Consider the following 19808-nt stretch of genomic DNA (forward strand, 5'->3'; position numbering starts at 1 on the left):
TCATTTAATCAATTACCCAAAAGAGAGAATTAAATCACAATAATTAATTAGGAAAGGCACACCATAGTCCACGGGCCCTTATCCCTAAACCCAATCCTTAGTCCCAAAAGAAATAGAATTAGCAAGCCCATAATATTAGTTCCTAACTAGGACTTCTAAATATATAAATAGGGGACTTAAGAGGCACCTAGAAACCCCCCACCACAGGAATAACGCCCACCACCCCCAAGAGCTCCAAGAACCCCCCTAGAAGAAATCAAGAAAGCAAGAAAGCTTAAAGAAAGACCCTTCATAGCCAAGGAATTAATTAAGGCTAAGAGGTAACCCATTTCTCAACAAAACCTATTTTCATAGCTATGATTTCCCCCGTAGTATTTCCCCATATTATTGTGTATTGATGATTTGTGATATTATTATTGATGATTGATGGGATAATTCCATGGGTGATCTTGATATTGGGAGATTCTTGATAATTATGGTGTTCTTGATGATTATGCTGAGTTCTTGATGATTATATGTCGTTCTTGGTAATTGTATGGCGTTCTTGATGCTTATGTGATATTCTCACCGAGTCTTGTAATTAGAAGACGAATCGTATTCTTGTTGGTATAAAAGTGATTAGAACCCTAGGTTGTATCGTATGATATTATTCCTGGTGTATCGGGTGGGGAAATCGCATGTTTGGGTGTCGATCTTGTTTAGAAAAGCATGATAGGTTATGTGCCGTACGTTTCTCGTATTTGATCCATTAATTGTCTACGTGTTGAGCGTTAATTGCGTTGTAAAGTGTCTAAGCATGGTTTCGAGTTCCACAATGGTTCCCGGGACGTTTTTGTGATGAAAAGAGTCAGTGGGGGGTAGGTGGGGGTAGGGGACCCGCCGGGCACCCGCTGCCCGGAACAGGGCACGCCGGCGGGTGGACCATCACCCACCGGCTACCCGCTGGAAAATACCCCAACCCGGGATTTCGGCTTCCCCGTTTGATGTTTCCCCGACTCCCGTGGTGTCCCAATGGACTCCGTCTATCGTGCCTAGGTCTAGTTTGATATTTCCGGTACCGTTCGTAGGTTGTATGGGTCTTATATATTGCATGCTAGTTGAATTGGTATCCCGTTGACCTAAGTATAAGAAGTATGAACCCCTTAAGAGCATTCTTAGTTGTGGAGGACCACGCATAAGTTTCGTTATACGTTTTCCGCCTTCCCAATGTTTTAATATGGGTTGCATGTGCTTGCTATGTGTTATGTGTGCATGTCACCCCGAATTGGTTGAGATCAACCGGGCTATACGGGCAGTCGGATGGGCTGAGAACCATACCGGCTGTTAACCAGGCTGGTAAAGACCGGTCAGGTATATAAATATTATATAGGACTAAGTTCCACTATACGGGCAGTCGGATGGGCTGAGAACCATACCGGCTGTTAACCAGGCTGGTAAAGACCGGTCAGGTATATAAATATTATATAGGACAAAGGTCCACTATACGGGCAGTTTAATGGGCTGAGAACCATCCCAACTGTTAACCAGGCTGGTAAAGACCGGTCAGGTATATAAATATTATGTAGGACAAAGGTCCATCAGTCGGTGGCGACGGGGCAGGGTGCTGCAGGGCCGTGTCAGAGCTATATGCGCTGACCCTCATGTATGGGCATGCGATTGGTCCTGTGGCGCCAACAAAGTGTGCTATGTGATAAGATAAGAAGGATTGTTGTTGTGACTGTTATGGAAACGTAACCATAGGATTCTTGCTAGTAAACTATGCATGTTTAATTGTGACTATTGGTTGTGTTTATTTATAACTGTGCCCTATGTCGAGAATCGTATATACTTGATTATGACTACTGATTATGTGTACCCCTATCTGTCGAGTCGGTTCCCTGATTTGAAAGCTAGAGTCTCTTAGGATATATCTTCATGCTTCGAAATGACTCTTCGTATATCTATGTATACATATCTATATGTATTGTATTTCAACGCGTTGGAGTGGGTTACCAGCATCTCTCGCTGAACAGATATATTTGGCTTTCAGGCACAGGAGAATAAGTCACTGGAGTGCGCTAGAGCTTGGAACGTAGATGTAGTTAGTTTCCCTTTCGGCCTGCGTGCCATGTTTATGCATTTATATTATTGAAACATTAGTTAGTTAGCCTGTGCACCTGAGTTCTCCAGCTCAGGTGTGGCATAGAACCCCGTACTCTCGTACTCTGTTTGGGATTTAATGAGATTTCACCTTTATTTTATAAGTTTTAAATATCTTGAAAATCTGGGGTGTTACAGCGGGTTTTCGCCAAAGTAACTGAAAATCCTAGGCTAAGGTCATTTTCCCGCCCATCTAGGGGTACTAGAATCATTGAAGAGATGCAGCAAAAACAGTATCCGTTCTTGGACTCCGATGTGACACCCATGTTTGATGAATTGTTAAAGCTTAAGTTGATTGAATTACCGGAGATGAAGCATCCCGAAGAAGCTTCTAAGGTAGACGACCCCAACTATTGCAAGTATCATCGTCTCCTCGGACACTCGATTGAAAAATGCTTCGTCTTTAAAGATAAGGTGATGAGACTTGCTCGTGATGGAAAGATTGAGCTGGCCGATGCAACTGCCAGCACCAACCAAATTTCATGTGGAAGGTTCGCTCCCTTAGTTGAGGAGAGTGATGAAGAGGGTGGGGGCAAGCAATACAAACGCCCACTTCCATTTATTGTGAAACATGCTACTAGGCAACAGCCGGAATTACCACAGGTCAATCCGGTATGCGAGAAGGATTGGGTAATTGTTACCCGCAAAAAACAAAGGAACAATGATGGACATGTTAGATCTTTGAAGAGAATAACGAAGCAATGGGTTGAGAGAAAGCCAGCAAGGGACCTCGCCTATGGCACAAAGATGAGAGGACGTCCCGGCACGTCTCGAACACCAGTTGCCCTGGCTCAATACATGCCAAAGACGCTTCCTCCGCATGGGACATATATTCCTGGAACTCGCTTGAGTATTAAAGAGAGACATGTTGAAGATGAGGAATGTTCATTCCCCGTGATTGAGAGAGATGACGAGGTTCAAGTCCACAAAGCCGCGTCTTATACCGCCGAGATAACTTTTAAGGATGAAGATCTATTGCTTGGTGGTACACCACATAATCGCCCGTTGTTTGTTGAAGGTTATGCTCGTGAGCAAAAGATTAAAAGGATTTTGATTGATCAAGGATCGGCTGTGAACATTCTGTCACTCCGAGCTATGAAAGAACTTGGCATCTCCACCGATGAGCTCTCTCAAAGCCGCTTAATGATCTAAGGATTTAATCAAGGCGGACAAAGAGCACTGGGTACCATCAGACTCGACCTCAGGATCGGGACACTAAACTTAAGCACACTATGTTATGTGATAGATGCAAGGACGTCGTACAACTTGCTGCTGGGCCGGCCTTGGATACATGAGAATGGAGTAGTTCCCTCATCCTGGCACCAATGCCTCACGTTTGAAAAAGGCGGGGTGATAGAAAAGGTAGTCGCTGATGAAACTCCCTTCATTGAAGCAGAATCATACTTTGCAGATGCAAAGTTTTACTTGAAGAAACAAGTTGTATAGGAGGCTGAGCAAAGCAATGTTGACACACCTCTTGATCCAAAGTGGAAAGGCAAGAATGTTGTAGACCAAGCTCATTGCGAGAAGGAACTTGTTTTCCCACTCGCAAGGATTGAAACATTAAAAGCAGCTCCAGTTAAACCGCTTGAAGATGAAGCTCAAGTTGGGGCAAGTCAAACAGTGCCCGCTAAGCGCACTGGCGGCTTTGACCCTAATGCATATAAACTTCTATTCAAAGCTGGATATGATCCCAAAGAGCCACAAAAGCTGGGGAAACTCATCCCAGAAGCTGGTGGTAAAGGCTAGTCAAATTAGCAGGAGCCGCATGAACGGAAAGGAATGGGTTATGTTCCCCCTAAGCCAGTGCGAATATTCATAAACCGAGCCACAAGTAATTGCATCACTTCTACAGATGAGGAGGAAGGTGACAAGAAACAGTCTGTTTTTGATAGAATCGGAGATGTAGAATCACAACAATCAGTCTTCCGCAGACTTGGGCCGAATCCCAAACCCGCTAAGAGAAAATCAGTACATGACAGAATTGGGCCTACTCAGAGTTCGAAGGAGCAGACCAACCCTCCTACTGAAATGGAACCCTCAAAAAGGCTCAGGAGTGTCGTTCCATCTCGCATGAGAAGAGAAGTTAATATCCATGTCTCGTGTGGTGAAGTTTTGAAGGTCCAACCAAGAACCATTGTACACACCCAAGTGCAAGAAAGAAGTCAAGAAAACATTGATTTAAGTTGTGAGGCAACACCAAGTCAAGATGAGATGGCATCGTCATTTCATATAACATTATATGATGAGATTCCAACCGAGGGTGAAGATGTAGAGGATGCGCCTCAAGAGCTAGAAGAAGGGGTACAAGCTGCAGTGGACGAACTAAAAGAGGTGGATCTAGGAACTCCTGAAAGTCCTCGACCTATCTTCATTAGTTCACTCCTTTCCAACGAAGATGAAGAAATATATGTCACACTTTTGAAAGAATATATCGATGTATTTGCATGGACATATAAGGAGATGCCAGGGTTGGACCCAAAGGTAGCCGTGCACCGCTTGGCAGTGAAAAAGGGGTGTCGCCCGGTTAAGCAAGCTCAACGGCGCTTCCGCCCCAAGCTCATTCCCTCAAACGAAGCAGAAGTCAACAAGCTTATAGAGGCTGGTTTCATTCGCAGAGTTAAATACCCAACTTGGATATCCAGCATTGTGCCTGTGCGCAAGAAGAATGGCCAGATCCGCGTGTGCGTAGACTTCCGAGATCTTAGCGTTGCATGCCCGAAAGATGACTTCCCGCTCCCTATCAACAGAGTTAATGATAGATGCCGTAACTGGACACGAGATCATGTCATTCATGGATGGCTCATCCGGTTACTATCAAATCCGCATGGCGCCAGAAGATGAGGAGTTTATAGTGTTTCGTACGCCAAAAGGTATCTACTGCTACAAAGTGATGCCCTTTGGTTTGAAAAATGCAGGTGCTACATACCAAAGGGCCATGCAGACTATATTTGACGACATGCTACATAAAATGGTGGAATGTTACGTAGATGACCTGGTTGTGAAGTCGAAACTCCGCACAGATCACATGATGCATCTAAGACAAGTCTTTGATCGCTTGCGGAAATTTCAACTCAAAATGAACCCCCTGAAGTGTGCTTTTGGGGTTGCTGCTGGCAAATTCCTTGGGTTTACTGTTCGACATAGGGGCATTGAGATCGAACAAGCAAAGATCGACGCTATAATGAAGATGCCTGAGCCAAGGGACCTTCATGAGCTTAAAAGCTTGCAAGGGAAGTTGGCTTATATAAGAAGATTCATATAAAACCTAGCAGGAAGATGTCAGCCCTTTAGCCGATTAATGAAGAAGGGTGTCCCGTTTGTATGGGACGAGGCCTGCAATAATGCATTTCAAAGCATCAATTCCTATTTAATGAAGCCGCCTGTGCTGACTTCTCCAATTCCAGGACGCTCGCCGATCCTTTATATCTCCGCCCAAGAAAGCTCTGTTGGTGCTTTACTTGCGCAAGAGAATGATAATGGGAAAGAAAATGCCCTTTATTATTTAAGTAGAATGATGACGCCAAATGAGCTCAAATATCTGCCAATTGAGAAGTTGTGTCTGGCCCTTGTATTCGCCATCAGGAAGCTCAAGCATTATTTTGAAGCACATACAATTCGACTAGTTTCCAGGGCAAACCCAGTGAAGTATGTCATGGCAAAGGTTGTTCTTTCCGATCGACTTGCGAGGTGGTATTTAATATTTCAACAGTTTGAGATCGTTTATGTACCCCAGAAGTCCATCAAGGGGCAAGCCTTAGCGGATTTCCTAGCTGATCATCCAATTCCTGCCGAATGGGAGCTGTCCAGTGACCTACCTGATGAGGACGTGCTTGTGGTTGAAGTTTTACCTCCATGGAAGATGTACTTTGATGGAGTGGCACACAAAGAGGGGGCAGGCGCTGGAGTTGTCTTTGTTACGCCTGAAGGGGAAGTGCTTCCTTATTCATTTACCTTGACAGAACGCTGGTCGAATAATGTTGCCGAGTATCAGGCACTCATTTTGGGACTTGAAATTACAGCCGATATGAAGCAACTAAGGGTTAACATATATGGGGACTCCAAACTAATTATCAACCAAGTACTTGGGGTTTACGAAGTAAAAAAGCCTGAGTTGATCCCATACAACAGTTATGCAAAGACGCTCCTGCATTGGCTAGGAGATGCTACGATGGAGCACGTTCCAAGGAAACATAATAAGCAAGCCGATGCCTTAGCTGCTTTGGCTTCAACTATATCACATCCTATAGATGAGGCTCGGCTACGAGTATGCCAAAAATGGGTAGTCCCTCCAATCTTCGAGGACGATGGCTCTCTTGACGACATTGTCGAACTCCCGACTTCTTCTTTCTATGAGGTAGATAAAGAGGATTGGAGGCAATCATTGATTGACTACCTTGTTGATGGGAAGTTACCTCAAGACCCTCGTAAGCGGGTAGATGTAAGACGTCAAGCTCCTCGCTTCATATATTTCAAGGATGCTATATACCGGCGCTCATTTGATGGTGTGTTTCTTCGATGTTTAGGCGAAGAGGAAGCTTTACAAGCGATGGAGGAGGCTCACTCTAGAGTGTGCGGTGCTCATCAGTCTGGTCCTAAGTTACATTTTCACATCAAAAGAATGGGTTACTACTGGCCTATGATGGTGAAGGATTGCATAGACTATGCACGGAGATGTCAAGCATGTCAATTTCATGCGAACTTTATCCATCAACCTCCTGAACCGCTACATCCGACGGTAGCATCGTGGCCATTTGATGCATGGGGGCTCGATGTGGTTGGTCCTATTACACCCAAGTCATCAGCAGGGCATTCGTATATATTAGCAGCCACCGATTATTTCTCAAAGTGGGCTGAAGCAGTGGCTTTAAAGGAAGTGAAGAATGAATATGTTGCAGATTTCATCCGAGTTCACATTATCTATCGTTTTGGCATCCCTCGGTATAACCTAATCGAAAACGGGAAACCATTCGATAATAAATTGATGGATAAAATCTGCAAACTTTTTGAGTTCGAGCAAAGAAATTCATCAGCTTATTATGCAGCTGCAAATGGACTTGCCGAGGCTTTTAACAAAACTCTATGCAATCTACTAAAAAAGGTGGTGTCGAAGTCAAAACGTGATTGGCAAGAGAGGATGGAAGAAGCACTGTGGACATACAGAACTACATACCGTACACCAACACAAAGCACTCCATACTCACTGGTTTATGGGGTTGAAGCAGTCTTGCCTCTTGAACGCCAAATACCTTCTCCAAGGTTAGCTATCCAAGAAGGCCTTACAGACGAGGATAATGTAAAGTTGCGGTTGGCAGAGTTAGAAGCTCTCGATGAGAAGAGATTGCAGGCCCAACAAAGTTTAGAATGCTATCAAGCTCGAATTTCTAGAGCTTTCAACAAGAGGGTAAAGATTCGCTCATTTCAGGTTGGTGACAAGGTGTTGGCGGTTCGTAGACCTATCATTATTACAAGGAAAACTGGGCACAAGTTGACTCCAAAATGGGATGGACCTTACGTGGTACAAGAAGCATACTCAGGAGGTGCTTACAAGCTAATTGATGAAGATGGTGTGCGAGTTGGCCCTATTAACGGGAAATTCTTAAAGATCTATCATCCCTAAGCACACGGACTACATGATGAATGATATCCACCAAAAATGCAGCACGTGGTTAAACTGCTAATGCATCTCGCTTGTCTATGGGTGGGCCCAAGTCATAGACGCTCCTGACCCGCACGAGCTTAAACTGTGTACGGTAAATTCCTGGCCCGCATGAGTTTAAACTGTGAACGGCCCTACCTATTCAAATGGTCCTTTGAACTACGTTTGACTTGATCTCCTTCGCAGGAGTACGTAGGCAGCTTAGAAACACTTCCTCTTCTAAGTTCAGTCATAACTAAAATAAACACCTTTGTGTCCCTTTTATGTCACGTTTGTTCGAATAATGTAGATGTATTGGAGATGGGTCATCTCTATTCATGTTGTAATTACGGGTGAATTCTTTTGTCATATTTCTATTAGAGTGACTCGTTTGGGTTTAGACTTAGTTGCTTCTGTTCATTCTCAAGTTCAATTGTTTGCAAGTATTGTTGAAAAGATAAGAGAATTCAAGTCGTATTCAAGTCTTGTTTCCAAGTATAAAACTCATGCGTTATACAAAAAAAAAAAAAAAAAAAAAAAAAAAAACCTAAAGTATTCTAAAGCTCATGAGATCTTCCTTATACGCTTCCAGCTCTCATTTGATTGAAGTAAGCTTTTCTTCATCTTCATCTGTCAACGTGGGGCAGTCTCGAATACGTTTAACTTCCTCCTCCGCGGTGGTCACGGCCTCTTGCGATGCGTTATGTTGTTCTTGAGCCTTCGTCACACGGTCTTGGAGTTCCGGGTTCTTGGCTTCAATATCCTTCAACTCTTCCTGCGCAACCTTTATCGTTTTCTCCAGGAGGGCTTTTCGATCAGCGGCGTCTTTGAGGGTTTTCTGTTCATCAAGAAAAAATGTTTCGGTTTGAGAACACTTCCGTTGAGCTTCTATAAGGACACCTTGCATTAGAACTAGCTTCGTGGCTTGGGTTTCAACGGGCAGTGCATTCGAGAGCTGCGACCGCGCCCGATCGTAATCTTTGGCTTTGTTAAAGAACTTGGCCACTCGTCGCTTCAATATTGATAGGTCCACCCCGTCCCGTCCCATTTCTTGGAGTTGTCTTTCAACGCTTCCTTGGAAAGAAGAAATTCTTTCAGCTGGAATCTCATTAAGCTTCCTGCAGATACTACTCCAAACTCCCGCAATGAAAGTCATGTATTGTGATATAAACGACTCCTCGCCGGGGAAGATAGAGGCTTGGGACGGCTCTGGTTGCGTCTCCTGAGGAGTTGTGTTTAAGGGCAACGTCGACTGGTGGGATTCTACCTCGAGGTCAAGGGTATTAGAGCGTCCGCCACTTTGTCCCATTGAAGACTGGTGATTTGATGATTGGACATCGTTGCTAACATGTGGCTCGGCAGGATCCTGTAAGAAGTAGTGCATGTACGTTAACAAAGGCCAAAGTCCAACGATATACGAAACGAAAGAATTTGGGGAAGTATCTTAACCTGGTTCAATGGTCTCCCTCTAGGCCGTTTCCAACAGCGATCTTGGTCGTCATCACTACCAGCGTCCTCGTCCGAGCTTCGCTGCCTCGCTTGCTCCTCCCTGCTCCTTCGAACGGCATGTCCTGAGGCTCTATCCCGAGATGACATGTCCTCTTGTGCAGGTGTTTTATTGTTCCTTGAGGTGGTCAATAGGTCTCTTTGTCCTTGAGTTCCTTCCTCGCCAACAGGTACGTTTGGGTTTCCGTTAACGGCTATGTCTGTGAAATGATTCTCGAGAAGGTTTTCACTCACATCGATCAACCAAGCCTTGTACTCGTTCGAAAAATGCTTCTTTGGAGCAGCTGGGCTCATGGGAAATGTCGCCCTGGATTGGGAGTTGATATTATCTGTAACACCCCGTGTTACGGCCTTCAATCCCGGATTAATTATTTAATTAATCCCGTTAATAATAATTAAATATGATTTAATTCGGTTAGGTTTCCCTTTAATTAATTAATAAGACCCACCATGAACCGTGGGCCCTTGCCTAAATTAGAGCCTTAAGCCTATTAGGAATAAAGAAAGTAAACCTTTTACTATTCAGATTCTGATTAGGAATCCTAGACCTAGTTATCTATTAGGAATAAAGGAAGTAGGTCTTTTACTATTCAGACTATGATTAGGATTCTCTTTAATTAATTAATATGGTCCACTATGGACCATGGAACCCAATCCTTAGTCCCAAAAGGAATAGAATTAGCAAGCCTATAATATTAGTTCCTAATTAGGACTCCTAAATATATATATAGGAGACTTAAGAGGCACCTAGAACCCCCCACACACATAAACGCCCCACCTCCCCAGGAGAGCTCCAAGAATTCCCTTAGAAGAAAGCAAGAAAGCAAGAAAGCTTAAAGAAAGACCCTTCATAGCCAAGGAACTAATTAAGGCTAAGAGGTAACCCATGTCTCAACAAAACCTGTTTTCATAGCTATGATTTCCCCTTAGGGTTTCCCCCGTATGATTGTGAATGACGAATTACTATGATTATTATTGATGTTGATTTAATGATTCCATGGGGAATCTTGATAATCTTGATATTGGGAGTCTCTTGATAATTGTGATGTTCTTGATGATTATGTGTTGTTCTTGATGATTATGATGTTCTTGATGATTAATTGCTATCCTTGATGATTATGTGTTGTTCCTACCGAATCTTGCAATTAGAAGACGAATCGTATTCTTGTTGATATAAAAGTGATTAGAACCCTAGGTTATACCGTATGCTTTGATTCTTGGATTATCGGGTGGGAAATCGCATGTTTGGGTGTTGATTATGATTAGAAAAGCATGTTAGGTTATGTGCCGTTCGTCTATCGTATTTGATCCGTTAATTGTCTATGTGTTGTCGTTAATTACGTTGAAAAGTGTCTAAGCATGGTTTCGGGTTCCACAACGGTTCCCGGGGTGAAAAGTGATGAAAAGAGTCAGTGGGGGGTAGGTGGGGGTAGGGGACCCGCCACCTACCCGCGGCAATCTCGGGTACCTCCGGCAGCGGGCAGCCGGCGGGCGGGCAGCTGCCCGCCGGGCACCCGCTGCCCGGAACAGTGACAGCCGGCGGGCAGCCGGCGGGTGGACCCCCACCCACCGGCTACCCACTGGAATCTCACCCCACCCGGGACCTCGGCTTCCCCGTTTGATGTTTCCCCGATCCCCGTGGAATCCCAACGGACTCCGTTTATTGTGCCTATGTCTAGTTTGATGTGTCGGGTACCGTTCGTAGGTTTATGAGTCTCTTGTATTGCATGCTAGATGAATTGGTATCCCGTTGACCTAGGTGAAGGAAGTATGAACCCCTTAGGATTATTCTTAGTAAGTGATGGATCACGCATAGGGTTGTTATACGCTTTATCCCCCTTCCCGATGTGTAACGTGGGTTGTATGTGCTTGCTATGTGTTACGTGTGTGTGCTACCCCAATTCGGTTGCGATCGGATTGGTTATCCTGAGCTGCGGTTCAGAAGCTGGCTGCGGTCAGATTAGTATTCCTGGCTGCGGTCAGATGACATTCTCTTGGGCTGCGGTCCACCGTTTGGTTGCGATCAAACGTTTCTATACGAGCTGCGCTTCGTCCTTTATCCTGGCTGCGGTCAGATGACACTCTCTTGGGCTGCGGTCCACTGTTTGGTTGCGATCAAACATTATGATGAGTTGCAGTTCATCGGTCGGTTGCGATCGACCTCCCCATGTTGCGATACGAGGCATGGTGCTGCGGGGCTGTGTCAGAGCTATATGCGCTGACCCTCATGTATGGGCATGCGATCGGTCCTGTGGCGCCAACAATGTGCGTTATGTGTGTGATATGGACGAGTTGTGACTATGAGTGCCTTGGGATGTGACTGTGGGTCTCATATTGGGGATTGTTTATGATGGGTTATGATTATTGTTTATGCTTTGCCTTATCTACCTTATCTATTGTGAACTGCATATGCTCGTTATAACTGTTGCTTGTGTCTGGCCTTATCTGTCAAGTCATTCCCGGTTTTAAAGCTAGAGTTCGTAGGATATATCTTCATGCTCAAAATGGTTTTCATATATCTATATATATCTCTATATGTATTGTATTTCAACGCGTTGGAGTGGGTTACCAGCATCTCTCGCTGAACAGATATATTTGGCTTTCAGGCACAGAAGAATAAGTCACTGGAGCGCGCTAGAACTCGGAACGTAGAAGTAGATAGTTTCCTTTTTGGCCTGCGTGCCATATTATGCATTTACATTATTGAGGATATTAGTTAGTAGCCTGTGCACCTGGGTTCTCTAGCTCAGGTGTGGCATAGCACCCCGTACACCTGTATTACGTTTTGCGATTTAATGAGATAATACCTTTATTTTATAAGTTTTAAATGTCTTGAAAATCTGGGGTGTTACAGTTGGTATCAGAGCTTAAGTTTGACCCTAGGATAAGACTCTTAAGACCGGACTTTAGGACACTAGGCTTGAACTCTAGGTACTTAGGAACATAGGATCCAGGAATCTTAGGACGCGCAGTAAGATTGTGAAACCTACACATAACCTCCCCTCACTTCATCCCTCTCTAACTTAAAGGAACCTCCCCCTACGCTTACCACACCAGGTAAGGGTGCGAATAGATAAGTTTACTTCAACAACTGGGTAACGTACACTTACCCGATAAATCGCCTCGTCCTAACTCCCGTCAAAAGACTTGACAAGGACCCTGACCAAAGAAAAGGAAGATTTGGATGACTACTAAGAAAAGGCGTTACAGCCATGATTGCTAAAAGGGACGGACTGCAATACGTACCAACCCAGGGTAACCACGATAACCCCCGAGTCAGACAAATGATATGCACCTTCCAACAAGTTGCCTTATCTCGGCAAACCCGAGTTGCGGCTACAACAAACAGGAAGGAGAACTAGGACACATATTAAAGTAGCAAAGGAACGACACCATTAGTCGAATCCTTGGGTGCAAGGTAAGTATATCGCGACACCTTGTGACCCCACCACCCCAATTTAAAATATCATCCGCCCTGAAACCCCAGCATCTTGATACCCCTATTTGTTGAAAACTCCCACCCCGAATCCTTAATTACCTTAAGAGCAAATTCGCAACCGTCATGACCTTGCTCACCCTTTGTTGCGCTTAACCCAAACCCTCGGAAACCCTAAATTGTTATTGCCCTTACTCTAAGTTCATATCCCCACTCCGTTTGGAAACCCTGTTAAAAAACCGTAGAGCAGCATAAGGCCCTTACCCTGCCCAGGGGCGTGAAGAACCGACATTCATTGATTCAATATTAAAATAAGCTGTTAGATAGGAATCGGCGAAGTAGGTGGAGGTTACGAATACGTATCACCCCACCCTTGCACGAAAACCGTGAAGGCTTCACGAGAAACCATAGCCTGTACGTACGCCACTGAAGAACGCCATGCGTTGACGAGAGCGGGCAAACCGATACGTTCAATGTGTCAGGGGCCCTCACTACAGAAAACATCGTCAAATAGGTGCAACAGGCCGAACCTCAAGGAGGACATAAAGCCTTGCTAAGAATTTCATCCACCAAGGAAGGGATGAAACCCAATAGAACAAGAAAGACTAACCCGAAACCCCCCTTACCCTTAAGAACCCTCGGCAATGATTAGGAGTCAAGACCTAGGGGTTTGACCCACTAAATCGACTGGGTCCAGACTTCTGGACATCCGAGGGGAACGTGCACGGAAACCATCACGAGAATTCCCCTGGAAGCCATAGAGACGAAGGGGACTTCGACACGAGAAGAGAAGATCAAACGAAAATCTTAGAATCAAACAAAGCTAAGGAAAAGGGATCACCAGTTCGACTGCACGCCACAACCAAGCCCCAAACAGGCATAATCACTCGAAGCCAAGAGTCCTTAGCCCCTTTCCCTCCCCTTGCCAATCAAGTACCATTTCGCTAAAGAATCCGTCCTATCACTCCAAACCTCGCTCTTGATCCCTCGTTACAGACAAACCCGTACAAGGTGGCAACCTTCCTTCCTGTATTACGACCTTGAGACATCGACCCTATCCGCCCCTCGACTTTGAAACCTAGCCCTTGCACTTCTTACACCCCTTTAAACCCAGACCAAGAAAACATAGATATATATATGTATGTATATCTACCTCTAGAACTCGTGCTTAAGGATCAATAAACATTGTACGATGGGTCATCCTATGTATCCAAGTCCCTTTTATTGTGCACAAGGGCATGGGACTTGTCAGGACATGAATCTGTCCATTTTTGGGGTCTTTCCCGAAGGAATTGACTATTCCTAGTCACTTTCCCGCGGGTCCCCAACGGGTCCTTGATGGGACCTTGGCGGGTCCTTGGCAGGAGCTTGGCAGGCGGACGACCGCCCACCTCGCGCCCACTGGTACAATGTGCTGATTTCTTAACCCCTCATTTTATTGATTTGTGGCGCACTTGTGTGCCTCGATTGAGGAATGTGAGTCTTGGGTAAGGAACCATGGACCACCCAAACATAGTGTCCTACATAAAAGACCTTGACGCACGAGACACCATCGGGAAATCACAATCAATTACACTGCACGAGTAATTGAAATCGGATCCTACGATACAACCGACTAGGGATGTTTGGCGTAAAGGATTGCGCAAACCAAGGAGGCGAGTTGGGAACTCGTACTAAGAACCCACGAAAACCTTAAAAGTCAAAATGCTAAGGAGGGACCGGGACTCCTCCAAACCATGGACATCGTTCGAGCGAATCAGAGGACTCCTTACAAGTTATATAGAATCAAGAACTACGTAGCTCATGGTGCTAAGCAAAAGGGTGAAGAACACATTCGCGCCAAGACTTCAAGGGTCATTAAGGACCCACAAGGAAATGAGGTGACTCGTAAAGTCTCCGAGTCATCCCACAACGAAATTTGGTAACCGACTGCGCTTTAAAAGAAAAAGGGCACGCAAGGACACCTTCATCATTAAAAATAACACAAACAGGGCACAACAATGCCGAACCTCGGGTAAGACATGAAGTCTTACTAAGAATTTCATCCACTAAAGAGGAGATGAAATTCAATATGAAGAGAAATTCAACCCAAAGTCCATCGACTCCCAAGAGACTTTAGGAAGAATTTGGGAAGTGTGCCCTAAGAGATTGGCTTGGTTGACCCAACTCGGTCAAGACCTTGGGCGCATTAAAGAAGTAAGGGTTGAATCACCACGGGAAATTCCCTCAAGAAAGAAGAGAAGGATGAAACCTTAGCCTGGGAAGCAAGGTCTAACAAGGACCTTAAAGTCAAGCAAGCACCAACACCAAGGAAGGAGGATCATCCGCTCGTCGGCGCATCGTGATCAAAGCATCTAACCAGATTATTCACTTGGGATCGAGAAACCTTAACCCATCCTAGCCGAATTCCTTTCCCTCCCTCGGAAAATCGGCCCCTTCCTTATTTCAAAACCCTTTCTACCCTTCAGACCCCATTCTCAATCCCATGTTTTAACGATTCCATACAAGTGGCAACCTCACAACCTAAGTTGCAACCTCGAAAACTCGATCCTAATTCCTGAATTCACCGTGTCCTCAAGTTTGAAACCCACTCTCTTAGCCCTGTAAACCAAATCGTTCCCAAAAACCCAACACACAAAGGCGTGCAAGTATACAATTTCCCCGTGGAATACCTTCTCTATAGGACCACGGTTCTTCTCTTGACTCGTTAACCCTGCAATGATTTCCAAGCTTCGGGGACGAAGCTTCCCGTAAGGGGGGGAGAGTGTAACACCCCGTGTTACGGCCTTCAATCCCGGATTAATTATTTAATTAATCCCGTTAATAATAATTAAATATGATTTAATTCGGTTAGGTTTCCCTTTAATTAATTAATAAGGCCCACCATGAACCGTGGGCCCTTGCCTAAATTAGAGCCTTAAGCCTATTAGGAATAAAGAAAGTAAACCATTTACTATTCAGATTCTGATTAGGAATCCTAGACCTAGTTATCTATTAGGAATAAAGGAAGTAGGTCTTTTTCTATTCAGACTATGATTAGGATTCTCTTTAATTAATTAATATGGTCCACTATGGACCATGGAACCCAATCCTTAGTCCCAAAAGGAATAGAATTAGCAAGCCTATAATATTAGTTCCTAATTAGGACTCCTAAATATATATATAGGGGACTTAAGAGGCACCTAGAACCCCCCACACGCATAAACGCCCCACCTCCCCAGGAGAGCTCCAAGAATTCCCTTAGAAGAAAGCAAGAAAGCAAGAAAGCTTAAAGAAAGACCCTTCATAGCCAAGGAACTAATTAAGGCTAAGAGGTAACCCATGTCTCAACAAAACCTATTTTCATAGCTATGATTTCCCCTTAGGGTTTCCCATGTATGATTGTGAATAACGAATTACTATGATTATTATTGATGTTGATTTAATGATTCGATGGGGAATCTTGATAATCTTGATATTGGGAGTTTCTTGATAATTGTGATGTTCTTGATGATTAATTGGGATTCTTGATGATTATGTGTTGTTCTTGATGATTATGATGTTCTTGATGATTAATTGCTATCCTTGATGATTATGTGTTGTTCCTACCGAATCTTGCAATTAGAAGACGAATCGTATTCTTGTTGATATAAAAATGATTAGAACCCTAGGTTGTACCGTATGCATTGATTCTTGGATTATCGGGTGGGAAATCGCATGTTTGGGTGTTGATTATGATTAGAAAAGCATGTTAGGTTATGTGCCGTTCGTCTATCGTATTTGATCCGTTAATTGTCTATGTGTTGTCGTTAATTACGTTGAAAAGTGTCTAAGCATGGTTTCGGGTTCCACAACGGTTCCCGGGGCGAAAAGTGATGAAAAGAGTCAGTGGGGGGTAGGTGGGGGTAGGGGACCCGCCATTTACCCGCGGCAATCTCGGGTACCTCCGGCAGCGGGCAGCCGGCGGGCGGGCAGCTGCCCGCCGGGCACCCGCTGCCCGGAACAGTGACAGCCGGCGGGTGGACCCCCACCCACCGGCTACCCGCTGGAATCTCACCCCACCCGGGACCTCGGCTTCCCCGTTTGATGTTTCCCCGATCCCCGTGGTATCCCAACGGACTCCGTTTATCGTGCCTATGTCTAGTTTGATGTGTCGGGTACCGTTCGTAGGTTTACGAGTCTCTTGTATTGCATGCTAGATGAATTGGTATCCCGTTGACCTAGGTGAAGGAAGTATGAACCCCTTAGGACTATTCTTAGTAAGTGATGGATCACGCATAGGGTTGTTATACGCTTTATCCCCCTTCCCGATGTGTAACGTGGGTTGTATGTGCTTGCTATGTGTTACGTGTGTGTGCTACCCCAATTCGGTTGCGATCGGATTGGTTATCCTGAGCTGCGGTTCAGAAGCTGGCTGCGGTCAGATTGGTATTCCTGGCTGCGGTCAAATGACATTCTCTTGGGCTGCGGTCCACCGTTTGGTTGCGATCAAACGTTTCTATACGAGCTGCGGTTCGTCCTTTATCCTGGCTGCGGTCAGATGACACTCTCTTGGGCTGCGGTCCACTGTTTGGTTGCGATCAAACATTATGATGAGCTGCGGTTCATCGGTCGGTTGGGATCGACCTCCCCGTGTTGCGATACGGGGCATGGTGCTGCGGGGCTGTGTTAGAGCTATATGCGCTGACCCTCATGTATGGGCATGCGATCGGTCCTGTGGCGCCAACAATGTGCGTTATGTGTGTGATATGGACGAGTTGTGACTATGAGTGCTTTGGGATGTGACTGTGGGTCTCATATTTGGGATTGTTTATGATGGGTTATGATTATTGTTTATGCTTTGCCTTATCTGCCTTATCTATTGTGAACTGCATATGCTCGTTATAACTGTTGCTTGTGTCTGGCCTTATCTGTCAAGTCATTCCCGGTTTTAAAGCTAGAGTTCGTAGGATATATCTTCATGCTCAAAATGGTTTTCATATATCTATATATATCTCTATATGTATTGTATTTCAACGCGTTGGAGTGGGTTACCAGCATCTCTCGCTGAATAGATATATTTGGCTTTCAGGCACAGAAGAATAAGTCACTGGAGCGCACTAGAACTCGGAACGTAGAAGTAGATAGTTTCTTTTTTGGCCTGCGTGCCATATTATGCATTTACATTATTGAGGATATTAGTTAGTAGCCTGTGCACCTGGGTTCTCTAGCTCAGGTGTGGCATAGCACCCCATACACCTGTATTACGTTTTGGGATTTAATGAGATAATACCTTTATTTTATAAGTTTTAAATGTCTTGAAAATCTGGGGTGTTACATTATCATATTGGCGATGAAGCCGGAATCCTTCGGTGAGTGAAACATAACGGACATCATTCGCCAACAGGCCGGGGGCATATGCTTGATAGAATCCAAATTGACGACTGAAGCGATGCGGCATGTAAGGCTCAGCTTTGCATTGAGACCCTTGGCGCAAAACAAGGAAGCTGGGGCGCAAACATATGAAGTACTCAAAGTCTTCCCTACTCCCTCTACGGTCGTCGTAAAAGATAAAATCTCTATTATCCTTGCGGGAGTTACAGAGCCAAGAAATGTCCCCTTTGAATATCTTCTTACGGGCATCCATCTCGGTGTAATACCTTGCACCACCTTCTCCAGAATTAGTGACCATCTTTGGGTTTGCTAACGTGAGGCTGGGGGTCTTAAAGTGGGTTTGGTAGTAAGTTGCTAGCCAGCCGTACACGTAATGGATTGGAAACGGATCTCCTATTTGACCAGGAGAGTGGGATTCCGAGATTGAGTTTAAACCAGAATAAATACTAGCAAGTACTGGAGCCGCAAGACATATCTTATCTCCTCTAGCCATCATGCATGCTATTTTGAAAGTCTCTGGGCGAATGGTTCTTGTTGGTGTACCTGGTAGGACAAACACGCAAAGCCAACAAGATAAAAACGCGGCCAAGTAAGCTTCCTTTTCGAAACGTCGGGAGATGCCAAGTTCAAGAAAGGGCGTCCTGCTCACATCTAACCACCTGATGGATTTGTTAAGTTCTCCGCTTGGGTTGTGGGTATTCTTTGGCCAGGATTTCCTGTCCTTTTGAGATGCAGGTGGAGGAGCTGGATGTGTTCGCGGTTTTCTGCACCAGAAGTCAATCCATCGCGATGCTGGAACAAAGGGGGTGCCACCCTCTTGTTGTTTTAAGAGATAAAAGGCCTCGAATAAGCTTGCACAACACTTGTTTAGGCCCCTTTTTAGGTCCAGGGCACTTGGGATGTGTTCGTCATAAATGCCGCCGGACAGTGGTAGTCCCCCAAGAACGTGCAAATCCCGAGGCGATATGCTCACCTCACCAGATGAGGTGATCAGGGTGTTGGTTCGCGGGCACCATGCTTCGCAGAAGGCTTTGACAATGTTGATGTTACGGTCATATATAAATAATGACGCAAACACAGCATCATATATCTTCCCCTCCTTTAAGGTGTCATGGGAGAAGTGAAGCGTTTCTTCAACCCACTCCCAATATCATTTTAGAAAAGTGAATTCGCCCTCGAAGTCTATGTCTTGGCTCCACGAGACCTCAGCATTAAGTATACGATGCCCCAGTGTAGGAAGGTCGTCTTTGGAAGGTTGGTGCTGCATTCCGGGTAGCAAGGTCCACACCTTGGATGGCGGGCATTCATACTCAGGGGTCCAGTTGCTCTCATGATACGACACCGTGAGCTTTGGCGGGTCACGTATTACTATGGGTGGGTTAACCGTTAATGTGACTTGATGATCGCTATTTCTGCTCGATATCACCATGACCTCTTGCCCGTTACGTCGTTGATCTTGAAAGTACACCATCTTGAATGTGTCAAAGTCGAAAAGTCGCTGCAAAAAAAAAAAAAAAAAAAAAGAACAATAACTATGATATATTATGTACAAATATATAGCATATACATAACACAAAATTAAATTGATAAATTATATATATATGGCAAATTTTTGAACTATGGCCCACACAATTTTATGGACCATGATCTATGCAATAACGATTGTATAAATATACTACATGTGGATTGCATATGTTAATACATTGTATACATATATGTACACAATATTATATAATT

General features: G+C 44.7%; 1 protein-coding gene across 1 annotated transcript; it reads left to right on the forward strand.

The window, feature by feature from the left end:
• Positions 1 to 5440: 5440 nt before the first annotated feature.
• Positions 5441 to 7759, forward strand: LOC109171696. Its single transcript, XM_019320761.1, has one exon. It carries the CDS (start codon positions 5441 to 5443, stop codon positions 7757 to 7759), a length of 2319 nt encoding a protein of 772 aa, XP_019176306.1.
• Positions 7760 to 19808: the final 12049 nt, after the last annotated feature.

This window comes from Ipomoea nil, unplaced genomic scaffold, assembly GCF_001879475.1.
Source record: "Ipomoea nil cultivar Tokyo-kokei standard unplaced genomic scaffold, Asagao_1.1 scaffold0345, whole genome shotgun sequence".
Lineage (NCBI taxonomy): Eukaryota > Viridiplantae > Streptophyta > Magnoliopsida > Solanales > Convolvulaceae > Ipomoea > Ipomoea nil.